General features: G+C 46.3%; 1 protein-coding gene across 1 annotated transcript; it reads left to right on the top strand.

Moving 5' to 3' along the window:
- The first annotated feature begins 231 nt into the window (after window positions 1-231).
- LOC125554369 (probable thiocyanate methyltransferase 2) lies at window positions 232-4530 on the top strand. The gene is made up of 8 exons (XM_048717943.1): window positions 232-354; window positions 435-580; window positions 692-778; window positions 1407-1507; window positions 1623-1722; window positions 3196-3242; window positions 3389-3467; window positions 4114-4530. The coding sequence occupies exons 1-8, from the start codon at window positions 276-278 to the stop codon at window positions 4153-4155; spliced, it is 681 nt and encodes a 226-aa protein (XP_048573900.1). The 5' UTR covers window positions 232-275; the 3' UTR covers window positions 4156-4530.
- The last annotated feature ends 9702 nt before the right edge of the window (window positions 4531-14232 follow it).

The raw sequence follows: 14232 nt of genomic DNA, 5'->3' as shown, positions 1-14232 counted from the left end.
TCGAAAGCTCGCCAGGAGCCAACGTGGGTTCAGCGTCATTAATCATTAATCATTCTACACTTGGTACTAATTGATTCGCCAATCATGGATCTCGAGATGATTAGCATCTCATTACAACACAGTACTACAATATATAGTAAGAAGTACATATAGTACGGAGTAGCAGTTAAATTAGTGAGGGCCAGCAGTACGTTTTTGAGTATATATAGTTGCAACTGAAGGGGTGGGGGTCGGCAATTCACAGGCAACAGCAACCATATCAGTCGGCGTACTCCATGGCCACAGTCCTACTCGACGGCTCCAACCCGGCGGTGGTTCGCGTGCGGCAGCTCATCGACGGGACCGAATCTTCAGGTACGTACTACGTGCATGGGGGCACTGATGGATACATCTGTATGGTATGATCACATGCGTGCGTGCGTGCGTGCGTGCAGATGGGTGGACCAGGTGCTGGGAAGAAGGCCTGACGCCGTGGGACCTCGGCGAGCCCACCCCGGCCGTCGTCGAGCTCGTCAAGTCCGGCACCCTCCCCGGCGGCGGCGGCACCACCGCCACCGTCCTCGTCCCGGGATGCGGCGGGGTACGTACGTCTGCTCGTGCATGGATGACCCCGGTCGCATGAGCATCATCTTCTTTGCTCTCCGTGGCCTGAAACTAGAGCTATCATAACTAACCTGCACAAAAAATGCAGGGGTACGACGCGGTAGCTCTGTCCGGCGCCGGACGCTTTGTCGTCGGCCTCGACGTCTGCGACGCCGCCATCCAAAAGGCCAGACAGGTGGATCACGCATTTCCGAGTAAAAATGGATAAATCTGACTTTTTTGAAACTTTAACACAAAATGAACCCAATTCAAAACAAATTCACGAAATGGCCCACTTTTACATGACGTCTGGGGTTGGAGCGTTTCATGCCCTGGCTTACCTCCGGGCGTCATGCAAATAGGCCATTTTGTGAAAATAAACAAATTAGATTGGGTTTATTTTGTGTTAAAGTTTCAGAAAATGGCCAGATTTATTCATTTTCGCCACTTATGATAGTATGATACTTCTTCCCTTCCATAATTTAGTGCATATAGATTTTTTAAAAAAGTCAAACCTTACAACCTTTGATAAAGTTTGTGGAGAAAAACATTTACATCTAGAATGCCAATCCTATATCATTAGAAGCATCATAATATGTAGTTTCATATTTTATATATTTGGTATTGTAGATATAAATAGTTTTCTCTATAAATTTTGTCAAAGTTTGTAAAAATTGACTTTTCAGAAAATCTATATGCACTATATTATGGAACGAAGAGAGTATGATATATGAGAAGTTGTGATTCAGCCACTGTGTGTATCGCTACTTGTGATATATTACAACATTAATTAATAACACCATAACTTGCACGGATGATTTCAGTGGTCGTCGATATCGCCGGACGGGAACTTCATCGCCTTCGTCAACGCCGATTTCTTCACCTGGGAGCCACCCGAGCCATTCCATCTCATCTTCGACTACACGTACGTATGCTAATTAACCAAGTTCGAGCAAGTCTGTGAACTATACATGTAGTTAATTTGCCTCCCTATATACTTATATGACGATGATGTGTTGCTCGTTTAATTGCGTGTTCAGATTCTTCTGTGCTATTGATCCATCCTTGAGATCAGCATGGGCAAGGAGAATGTACGACCTACTCCGACCAGATGGAGAACTCATCACCCTCATGTACCTGGTAACTATGCTAATTAACCACGTTGCAGGAATATTTTGCAACATGTTCCATTGTGATTCATTGTATGAAACATGAATATTTGAAGCAATAATATAAAAACCTAAAACTGAAAATACATATAATTTATTATGTTTGATTACTATATAATGGTAAAATGTCTATTAAATATATATAGCATAATAGAATGAAAATTCTCATGTATGTTTCCTTGTTGAGACGGGTCCTTTTTTTTTCATGCATGTCATGATGAAGTGACTTGGTTGCATGTTGAGAGACATATGATAGTGGGGATGGGCCTTTTCTCATGCATGTAGTCCCATGATGTGGCATGTTTGCATGTTGAGAGAAATAGTTAGTGGGGGCTAGCTACTTAGATATAGAAGATTCTACTAAAGTAGTACACTGCACAATGTTATTAAGGAGATTTTGATCGGTTAAGACAAGGGCTTCATAGAAAAATACAGTACTACCACTTCTATACATTGTTTATGTGAGAGTTACAAATATAATTCTTTTTTATGAGATATAATACTATGAATACAATATTATATTTGACATAACATGCATATACTAAAAATCGTTGGTCAACCTTTGTCTTAATCAATCAAAATACACCTTAAATTTGCTTTAAAAAATACACCTAGTAGTTTATCATAAGGGGGTGGATATATACATGTGTCTTTGATCGTCACCTTTTATATGTATATGTTAATTAGTACAAAGGTATTAAAAACAATGCTTTAAAAGAGAGGATTTCGGCTTCGGGCTCCATGGAGCCCAAAATTTTCAAAAATTTCAAAAATTCAAAAGTCATTTTTTATGTTTTAGAAAAATCTGAAAATAAATAAAAGTACTTATAGATGCATAATATATGTGTGTAAAATTTCATTTTTAAATACGTTTTGATGTGAGCTATACAAAAGAAAAATCATGCACTTCTATAGTGAATATTATATGTGTTAAAGATACATGGTTTTGTTATTTTTGTGTAGCTCTCATAAAAATTTATTTTGATATTTTCTTTAACAACTACCATACAAGCTATTTGCTTAATACATGCTAGTAAGTAGGCCGGCGGTGGAGTATTTATTTTGGTCTTTTTTTTTGGTCTGTCTGTATTTCGGTTTCAGAATGGCGTGAATCCATCTATCCACCATTATGAAATTTTATAGACAAGTAGTATAAATCTATGTGTATGTATATAATTGTTTTTCAGCATTTTCTAAATCATAAAAAAATAGATTTCTGAAATTTTCAAAATCTGAGCACCATGGAGCCCGGGAGCCAAACACATTTCTAATTTTAAAAGTACTTCAGATAAAAATTTAATGGTGTTATTTTCTTAAAATACGTAGATATACTAATATTTTTTTTTGAAAACTTTGATTGGATGCTTTGTAGAGAATCCAACAGAGCTGTATATGTGGTCAGTTAATATGTTTATGGGCTCATAACTTCATGCATGCATGCCAGGTTGAAGGCCAGGAGTCCGGGCCACCATTCAACGCCACTGTGCTCGAGTAATGCATGCATGCATAAGTATTACTATTTTTTTGATTGGTTATTTGTTTCCTCAACATGATGTCGTTTGTTTCACTGATTTATTATTTCTATATTCACTATTTGATTTATTTTATATGGCAAACATGTTCACTATTTTATGCAGCTATGAGGAGGTGCTGAATCCCTTGGGTTTCGTCATTGTCTCCATTGAAGACAATGGAGTGGCCGTTGAAGCAAGAAAGGTACACGTACTTTCATCGCCACTACCACTACTGACGGGCCAGAATCGGCCAGCTCTAACGAGTTTAATTAGATCATCACACATTTTATTCACTTTATCAATTTCTTTCAGCATACATTTATTCATGGTTTCAAAGCCAAACAAGTACGTATAGCTTTGTAAAAGTGCAAGACCAATCGACAAGCTAGTTTCAATTGACAATGTGGATTGGAATGGCAAATGTCATGAATTTACCCGCTTAAAATCTCATCCGTACAAATTGCGAATGACAGTATAGTTCCACCATTTTCATGAACATGTTTTCCACCTTTTATATCACTGACGTCAATTCTGTGCGAAACTTCACATGTGAGAACATACAATCATGTTTGTTAACATATTATTTGAGATTTTTTTAGTTTTTATTGTTCATAAGAGTTGCGTGTAGACCCATGTTCACCATTGTATATTTGGATACAAGCTCGATGTGTAACCATTTAAAGTTATAATGGTTCTATCATACACACATACTTTTTAGTAAACGGATTAGCAATTACAATTTATACAAAACATATATGTTTTGGTATTTGCTTATTCACACACAGTATGTCTAGCTATCCAAATCACCAACTACAGGTAGCAATAATGTCTAATCCTCTCGTTTTTAGGGGATGGAGAAAATGGCAAGGTGGAAGAAGATGGCAAACTGAGCGAAAAAGGAGATTCTCATTACTCTTAATTTTCAATAAAATAGCAGTGGATGGGCATGACATGCAAAACATCAAGCTAAGCTGAGCCGGGTTACCACCGCTAATGTTTACTAGATACACTTGATCATACATGATCAATCCCTGCCCTCGCCATGATCGCGGATTCCCTGCCACCCGGAGCGAGCGCCCTTGGCTTGGAATGGGTGTTTTTGCATCTTGCGCATGCAGCCGCGCCCTTTTTCATTTCCCCGCCGTAGTCTTCTTAGGTCCACGTCGGCTGGACTCACGATACCCCCCTGTATTTCGTTGCTGTCTCGCAATCCGGTCTGTGGTGTAATCGAGTTTGCTTATGGAATCAATCTGCCTTCTCTATTTTATCCTGGAACGTTCGCGGCCTAGGCGACTGCGATAACTGCAAAGACGTTCTGTCCGAGCTAATCTCCGGTAACCCCTCTGTTGCGCTGATCCAAGAATCAAAGCTAGAATCTCTCTCCGTCCCTAAATTGCGTACCTTTCTTCCTCGGCCACTTAATCTCTCGGTTGAACTGACGGCCGTTGGGTCCGCCGGGGGTATTATCTCCGCGGTTAACTCTCTAAGAGCATCTCCAGCCGTTCGGCCCTCCAGGGCGCTAAAAAAGAGCGGTTTGGGGATGAACCGACGCTAGTTCGGCTCCTGGGGGTGACTTAGCTCCCAGTAACGCCCCCAGGCGCCGGCCCCAGGACGCGGAAAATTCGAACTTGGTCGTTCTCGCTCACAAAAGACGCCACAAGTCCGGCGATCACAAGTCACAGTTCGGCGATCGAATATGTTCAGGCGTACAAAAAATAGAGCGGCACAAGTTCGCTTGCGCAACGCATCACTCGGCGGGGTCGGCGGAGTCGGCGTGTGCGGGCTTGGCGGTGTCGGAACTGCTTCTGCGCTGGGCTGTGTCGGCGCGGCTTCGGTGCTGTTGGGCGTCGTGGAGGCGTCATCACGCAGGCTTGGCGGCGGCGTTGGCGTCGGCGTCGTCGTCGAGGGAAGCTGGTTCAGGATGAGGCCGCGCTCCACCAAGTACCACGCCTTGTCCGCCTCGTCGGTGCTCTGGAGCATTCCTGCCCCGCCCAGCAGGAAAGCCAGGTCGGTGTTTCTCTTCTTCACGGCGACGTTGGTCTGGAGTAGGTCGAGCTTGACGGCGCTGCTCGACATCAACGTCGACCACCATGCCTCGGTCTTCTCTTCACGAAGGACGGCCCGGGCCTGCGCGTCGGCGAGGCAGTGCTCGATGGACTCCTGCACTCGAGCGGTGGCCACGTCGGCGTGTTTCCCCTTCTTGGCACCTTTGTTGCCGTCCGGCCGCCCTTCCGATGCGCCAGGAGTCGGCGCTTCCGCCTTGTAGGTCTCCATGGCCTTGTCGAGGGTGCGCCGGACTTCCGCCCACTTCTCACACTTGTCAATGCGCTTGTAAACGTGGAGGTACTTGAATTCGGTGTCACTGTTGCTCTGCCGGTACAGGGCCTGCGGAGGAACAAACAGTTGGCGGGCGTACACGGCGAAGAGAGGCGGGAGACCGGCGTGGCGTACCTGATCCTCAATGCCGGCGCCGCTCTCCGGGCGAGCCGCGACCTCCTCGACGACCCCATGCCATTTGTTGCACGCCCCTGGATACGCCCCCAATGGTTCGCCATCGCCTTCGAGCCGCGCTGCATGTAGACGCCTTTGAAGTAGGCTCGAACTCGGCTTTGATGCGCTCCCAGTACGTCTCGATGCTCTGGTTCATGCCGGTGGTCGGGTCGAGGCAGATGACTTTCCATGCTTTGGTGAGGCATTCCTCCTCCTTGGACGCCCACTTGATGCGTGGCTCGCCTGACCTCGCTGCCCGCTTCTTCTTCTTGTGCCTCTTCGCCGGAACAGTCGCAGGCTCCTCCTCCTCCTCCTCGTCCTCCTCCTCCAGCTCCTGCTCCTCCTGCTCCTCCTCGCTGTAGACGTAGCCGAGCTCGTCGTCCATGCCGCCGCTGAGATCCACCGTCTTGTCCGGGGTGTCGAACCCGGGAGACGCGACGGCTGCGGCCGAACCTGCGGTGATGATGTCGTCCATGTCGCCCTCGGTCTCGTCGGTGTCGCCGAGGTGCGAGAAGGGTAGCCCGCAATGGCGGAGATGGGGCATCGGGGAGGACGCGTAGGCGGGCGGCGAGTAGTTGTATGGAGGGTACTGCACGTCGGCGAAGGCGGGCGAGGGCATGCGCTGGGCCGGGTGTCCATGGGGGAAGGTGACATTTGGGTTGAACCCACCGTGCGCGTCCCCGTCAGCATAGCTCGGCGAGGGCGATCCCCATGGTTGCGGTGACGGAGAGCCGACGCTTTGCTGGCCCCAGGGAGCGTACTGGGCGTGGCTGCCGGGTGGATTCACCATCCCCGCGCGAGTCGCCTCGGCCTCGGCTTGGTCCGCCGAAGCGGCAGCCGCAGCCGCGCGCGCCGCGTTGTCATGGGCCTTCTTGGCGATGGCCCTGTTCCGCCGGTCGGCGGTGATAGCCTCCCATCGCCGAACTTCCGCCCTCCACTCGGCGTTTGGCATGCCCGGTGGCTTGGACGGCGGCGCCCTCGGCTTCCTCTGCTTCGTCTGGGCGACGGAGGCGATCGCGGTTGCTGCCGCGCGGGGGACGACGTACTTCTTCGGTGGCATGGCGGCCGGCTGGGAGGCGAGCGGGAGGGAGATTGGCGGGAGGAAAAGAGAAAATGGGAGGGAAGTGGGGGAAAAGCGGGAAGAAACGACGGGAATAGGCGCTGGACTCGCCGACAGGGCAGACCCACGCACCCTTTTCGCTTGTGCCGGCGCCCCAGGCGCCCCCCAGGGAGCCGGGTTCTGCCTGGGTCCGCCGGCACCAGTTTCGGCCCGAGCCGGCGAAAAACGGGCTTCTGGGGGGGGGGGGGGGGGGGGGGGGCGTCTGGGCCATTTTTTCGGCGACGGCGCGGCAAAAACGCCTGGGGAAGGTGTTGAGGCATATCTCTCTCATTGTGGTTTTGGTGATTGATGATAACGTGTTTGCGAACTAATCGTGTGCTTTGAGCGTTTCAGAGATTCATCCTTGGCACGAGACGATTTCCTCCCCTCGGAGTGTCATTCAAGACGGTGTAGCTCTTTCGTTTCTCTTTCGGTGGTCTAGTTGCGTAGAGGGCACCGTACTATTAAGAGGGGGTCCGCTGTGGTATTGCTTGGGTGGAATTAACACGTACACTTCCGCTTCTCACCCTCAGAGCTCTTCCGCTTCGATGGAGAGATCTTTTCTCTACTTGTGTGTCTTGTCTGGGTCCAACGGTAGTACCTTGCTACCTAGCGGTAGTACCGCTGAGGGGTCACAAGCGGCAGTACCGCTCCGTAGCGGTAATACTGCCAGTGACTCCGCAACTGTACTACCGCTGGCTTGCCTGGTTCCTACCGCCTCGACTCGAGGGCTCTTTCTCTCGTGTCGGGTTTTGCAGCACTAGTTGCGGCAGTAGAGGTGGTAGTACCGCTTCTCAGCGGTAGTACCGCCCCTACCACCGCGGTAGTACCGCTCTGGGTCTAGGTCCCTGCTTCTCTCCTTTGCACGACAGTACCGCTTGTTGGTACGGCAGTACCGCTGGCTCAGCGGTAGTACCGCCCCCCAAGCGGTACTACCGCCCTCTGTGGGGCTGTTTAATGGGGCAACGGTTGGATTGTTGCCCCCACTATAAAAGGGGGTCCCCTTCTTTCCCGTTGACCTACCTCTTCCCGCTCAAGCTCCATTAATGCTCCAAGCTCCATTTTCGCCTGATCTATCTCTCTAGCCAATCAAACTTATTGATTTGTTCAGGAGTGGTTGAGAAGGCCCCGATCTACACTTCCACCAAGAGATTTTTCGATTCCCCCACCTATCCCTAGCGGATCTTGTTACTCTTGGGCGTTTGAGCACCCTAGACGGCTGAGGTCACCACGGAGCCATAGTCCATTGTGGTGAAGCTTCGTGGTATTGTTTGGGAGCCTCCGATTAAGTTGTGGAGATTGCCCCAACCTTGTTTGTAAAGGTCTGGTCGCCGCCTTCAAGGGCACCAATAGTGGAATCACAACATCTCGCATTGTGTGAGGGCGTGAGGAGAATACGGTGGCCCTAGTGGCTTCTTGGGGAGCATTGTGCCTCCACACCGCTCTAACGGAGACGTACTTCCCCTCAAAAGGAAGGAACTTCGGTAACACATCCTCGTCTTCACTAGATCCACTCTTGGTTATTTCTTACCTTTACTTGTGCAAGCTCTTTAGTGTTACTTCTCTTGCTTGCTTGTTTGTTTGTTTGTTGTTATTGCATCATATAGGTTGCTCACCTGGTTGCACATCTAGACAACCTACTTTGATGCAAAGTTTAATTTGGTAAAGAAAAGTTAAAAATTGTTAGTTGCCTATTCACCCCCCTCTAGTCAACCATATCGATCCTTTCAATTGGTATCAGAGCCTCGTCTCTTTATTAAGGACTTTACCGTCCGAAGAGTATGGTTGATACCGTAGACGGTGTGGAGGAACACTCCGGTGTGAATCCGATCTCGTCTACGGGAGATGGGGGAACCTCGGTCTCTCGTGAGGAGTTCAATGTGGCTTTGGAGACATTGAAAACCTCCATGACGACCGAGGTTGAAAGCATGTTTACTAAATACCTTGAAGGGCTTAAACTATCCACCGCACCGTTGAAAGTGGGTGATCCCACCGACAAGGTGACAGATTCTACCTCCGATAAGGGGGAAGCTAGTAGTGAAAAGGCTCCTTCTTCTAGTGGTAAGAATGGCACCGGCATCTTTGCTCATGTGGGACCACCACTTGTTTATGGTGGACCGGTTCCTTCCACTCATTTGAATCATGCCGGTCCTCCCCCTAAGATTGTGAAAAATGAGGACTTTGATTCTTGGGTTTACCGCTTTAAACGTCATTTAAATCATGTGAACACTAATCTTTGGAGAATCATTGAAGAAGGTTTCTATCCGCATGATCCAAGCAACTTTACTCCTCGAGAAGCCGTGGATAATCAATTCAATGAGAATGCTCTCTTCATCATTCAAGATGCAATTCCACCCGAAGATCTACCTCATCTTCGGCCCTTTTCCTTGGCCAAAGACGCATGGCTTTGTGTTGTCTCACTCTACCGGGGAAGCGCAAGCATTCAATGCTCCAACTATGAAGTGGTGCAAGATGAGGCCGATGAGTTTGCAATGAAAGAAGATGAAGAACCTCGTGAGGTTTATTGGAGAGTAACCAAACTCGCGGTCTCACTCCGAGATCACGGGAGCAAGGACACGGATGACAATTGGATCAAGCGCAAATTCCTCAAGGAAATGATGCGCTACCACAAGGCCATGTCCTCCGTCATTCGTCAAAGGCCGGACTTCCACACCTTGACCTCAAGCGAAGTGTTGGATGAGTTTGTGGCCATGAACATTTTGGACAAGACCGCCGACAATGCGGTGCTTCGTTCTCAAAGGGCAAAGAAGCCCAACCTTGCTTTGAAGGCCAAGCTCTGCGTTGAAGACGAAGAAGAGGAAGAAGAGGAGAGCAACCTCGAAGATACAAAGTATGCATATCATGAACACATGGCACTTGCTTCAAGGCAATTGTGGAGCAAGAAAAACTCAAGGCCAAACTTTAACAAAAACAACTCAAGTGGCACGAAGAGCAAGCAACGTGTAAGGATTTGCTACAATTGTGGCAATGTGAGTCATTTTGTTGCGGAGTGCCCGTATGAGAAAAGGGAAGACAATGGTGGAAAGCTCATCCGAAAGGACAAGGCCAAGTCGTTCCCCAACAAGAGCAACTTCACCAAGAAGACTCCTCCCAAGGCATTGGTGGAACAAGAAGAGTACAATGAGGATGATGACGATGATGAAGATGGTGAGTCGGTTGCCATGGCCTCAGTTGCCATTGCGACAACTCCACGGGTGTCTCTCTTCGACTCACCCAATGAGAGCATCACCGCCAAGTGCCTCATGGCTAAAGCCACCAACAAGGTAACCTCCAACATCAAAACTAACATCATTAATCATCCTTCCTCGACGGATTGCATTGAGGAACATGAGGGAGCTAATGTGGAAGTGAATGAGTTTGATGCCTTTATGGGCAAACTTAAGGGTAAATCCAAGAAGCACTTTGTTGCTCTCTTGGAACAACTTGGTGAAGCCAATGACATGATCGAGGCTCACGAAGATACCATCTCTAAGATGGAAGGGCATAGTCGTGACTATGCCGATGAGATCTCGGATCTTTCCAATGCTCTTGAGGAAGAGCGTGGTCTTCGTTTGGCTCTTGAGGAGTCACACAACGTTGATCATGCTAAGTTAAAGAAAGATTTTGATCATGTTCTCATTGTTTCTCGTGTGCTAAACTCCGAGAAGGCCGAACTTGAGGTTGATCTTGCTAGACTCAAAGAGGAGTTTGATCTACTTGACAAGGCTCACAAGGTCTTGAAGGGTGCTCATGCTAGCCTCAAAGAGTCTCATGACCAACTTCAAGTAAAGCTAACCAAGGAAAAAGCCACTTTTCCTCGTATGATGTTAATTGATAATGCAAATGCTTCTAACCCGTGTTGTGAGCATGTGAATCTTGTTGAGGAGAACGCTAAGCTAAAGGTGCAACTTGAGAAAGGTCTTGCGACTTGCATACAAGGCAATAAGAACCTCAACGACCTCTTGACCAACCAAAAGGGAGTTGTGGCCAAGGAAGGGGTTGGGTACGTGCCCGAGTCCAAGAACAAGAAGAAGAATGACAAGTGTTCAAAATATGCCCTAGAGGCAATAATAAATTAGTTATTATTATATCATATTTCATTGTTCATGATAATCGTTTATTATCCATGCTAGAATTGTATTGATAGGAAACTCAGATACATGTGTGGATACATAGACAACACCATCACTAGTAGAAAAAGGGTCAAATGTGAAGCACATTAGTGCCTGTTTGAATTTGAGCCGGCACTAATGTGACCATTAGTGCCGGTTCCAACGGCTAGGCGGGCGGGCATCATTAGTACCGGTTCGTGGACAACCTTTAGTACCGGTTCATGCCACAAACTGGTACTAATGAGGCTGTGTCAGGCTATGGTCAGGCTGGGCCCCCACGAAGACCTTTAGTCCCGGTACTAGAGTTTCTTAGTAAGCTGATTTTTAGTCCCACCTCGCCAAGAGAGAGGCAGTATGAGCGGTTTATAAGCCATGAGTGCACAGACAATGACGAAGAGTTGCAATGCTCACCTGCATGTTGATTAGCTTCAAGCCTTGCGGAATAGCATAGATTGCACTGAGCTATGTGCAGTGCAGTCTACACTATTCCGAATGGCTTGAAGCAAATTAACCAGCATTGCACCTCTTTTTTATTTTTAATAACTTATTTGAACTCCGGACTTCTTTTGTGTTCAGTATGCAACATTCAAAGCGATGTCATCAATTTCCAACATGTTCTGACATCATTTGTTGTTTTTCGGTCATTTACCTAATTGTTTAGAGAGCTAGATGACCGTGAAATTGAAAATCACTACAAAATGAATTCTAAAAATGTTGAAACTTGACATGGTATCATCATTTCACCCGCATAGCATGTGCGAAAGAGTAGAGAGGGTCACGGCAAAAACTAGACGCACTTCGTGTACAAACTGGACAAACTCTTTCGGAGTATTAGGGTTTCGGACAAGAACTCATCTGTTACACGGGCACTTCAATGTTTTTTAAACTTATTTGAACTCCGGACTTCTTTTGTGTTCAGTATGCAGCATTCAAAGCGACGTCATCAATTTCCAACATGTTCTGACATCATTTGTTGTTTTTCGGTCATTTACCTAATTGTTTAGAGAGCTAGATGATCGTGAAATTGAAAATCACTACAAAATGAATTCTAAAAATGTTGAAACTTGACATGGTATCATCATTTCACCCGCATAGCATGTGCGAAAGAGTAGAGAGGGTCACGGCAAAAACTAGACGCACTTCGTGTACAAACTGGACAAACTCTTTCGGAGTATCAGGGTTTCGGACGAGAACTCATCTGTTACACGGGCACTTCAATGTTTTTTAAACTTATTTGAACCCCGGACTTATTTTGTGTTCAGTATGCAGCATTCAAAGCGACGTCATCAATTTCCAACATGTTCTGACATCATTTGTTGTTTTTCGGTCATTTACCTAATTGTTCAGAGAGCTAAATGACCGTGAAATTGAAAATCACTACAAAATGAATTCTGAAAATGTTGAAACTTGGCATGGTATCATCATTTCACCCGCATAGCATGTGCGAAAGAGTAGAGAGGGTCACGGCAAAAACTGGATGCACTTCGTGTACAAACTGGATAAACTCTTTCGGAGTATTAGGGTTTCGGACAAGAACTTATCTGTTACACGGGCACTTCAATGTTTTTTAAACTTATTTGAACTCCGGACTTCTTTTGTGTTCAGTATGCAGCATTCAAAGCGACGTCATCAATTTCCAACATGTTCTGACATCATTTGTTGTTTTTCGGTCATTTACCTAATTGTTTAGAGAGCTAAATGATCGTGAAATTTAAAATCACTACAAAATGAATTCTGAAAATGTTGAAACTTGGCATGGTATCATCATTTCACCCGCATAGCATGTGCGAAAGAGTAGAGAGGGTCACGGCAAAAACTGGACGCACTTCGTGTACAAACTGGAAATAGAAGAAAAGAAATAATGCAGAAAAGAAAAAATATACAAAAAAATTACTCAAAAATAAATAGAAGAAAATAAATAATGCAGAAAAGAAAAAAATATAAAAAATTACTCAAAAATAAATAGAAGAAAATAAATAATGCAGAAAAGATAAAACTATATAAAAAATTTGTTGGCGCGCTGCCCAGTGGGCCTGCCAGACCTAGGGTGTGCAAATGCAGGCCCAGAAGGTCTAGCAGACTCACAGGGCAGCGTGCCCTAGTTAGGCCCAGAAGCCTGCTATATAGAGAAGCTCGAAGGAGCAACCGCGGCTGGGTTTATAAACCAGTGCGGCTGCCCTTCGCTCGGCGAGGTGGGACTAAACATTTGTGCACCGCCGGTGGCAGCGCACAACCATTAGTACCGGTTGGTGGCTCTAACCGGTACTAAAGGGGGGGTCTTTAGTACCGGTTCGTGGCACGAACCGGTACTAAAGGGGTCGTTTCCCGCCCCTTGGCCTGGCGAAAATTGGCCTTTAGTACCGGTTGGTGGCTCCAACCGGTACTAAAGACCCCTCCTATATATATTTCATCGACCACCAGTACTTCTTCTCGATCCAACTTCTTCGCCGCGCCCGTCGCCCATCGCGCGCCGCCCTCACCGCCCCCGCCGCCCATCGTCGCCTTCACCGCCGTCGCCCACGCCACCCGTCGTCGCCGTCACTGCCGTCACCCCCGCCACCCGTCGTCGCCGTCACCGCCGTCGCCCCCGCGCGCCGCGCCCGTCGCGCCGTCGCCTCTCGCCCCCGCCACGCCCGTCCTCGTGGTCGCCCGCCGCCGCCCATATGTCGCCGCCCCCCGCTCGTACACACACACATACACACACACACAGACACACACACACACACCACACACACACACACACATTGTTTTTACTTATTTTCTATTTTCTGTTGTTTAGATTAATGTTAGATAAATTACGTAGATAATAATGTTAAATGTTAATGTTAGATGAATTATATGGAAAAGATGTTAAATATTAATGTCAAATATATTTTACATGAATTAGAACAAGTTGAACTAGTTGAATTAGTATAGCTAGATATTAATTAGGTATATATATGAGATTTGAACTAGTTGAATTAATATAACTAGTTTTTTTAGTATGAAAATTAATAGAACAAGTTTATTTTTAGTAAGAAAATTTAGGTATATGAGATTTGATAATCTAATCAAAATATTACTATATAGAACTACCTACTTTATTTTAGTAAGAAATTAATAGAACTAGTTTATTTTTAGTAAATGCTTAGTTGAATTAATAGAACTAGTTTATTTAGTTGAATTAATAGAACTAGTAAGTGTTTAATGTTTCACCTATATATGAACATATATGTTAGATATTAGATATAAATTATATGTTAGATATATATTTAGTTTAGTTATAT

Source organism: Triticum urartu, chromosome 4 (assembly GCF_003073215.2).
Source record: "Triticum urartu cultivar G1812 chromosome 4, Tu2.1, whole genome shotgun sequence".
In the NCBI taxonomy this organism is placed as follows: Eukaryota; Viridiplantae; Streptophyta; class Magnoliopsida; order Poales; family Poaceae; genus Triticum; species Triticum urartu.
The sequence above is the reverse complement of the archived record's forward strand: the minus strand, read 5'-3'. Positions and strand labels throughout refer to the sequence as shown.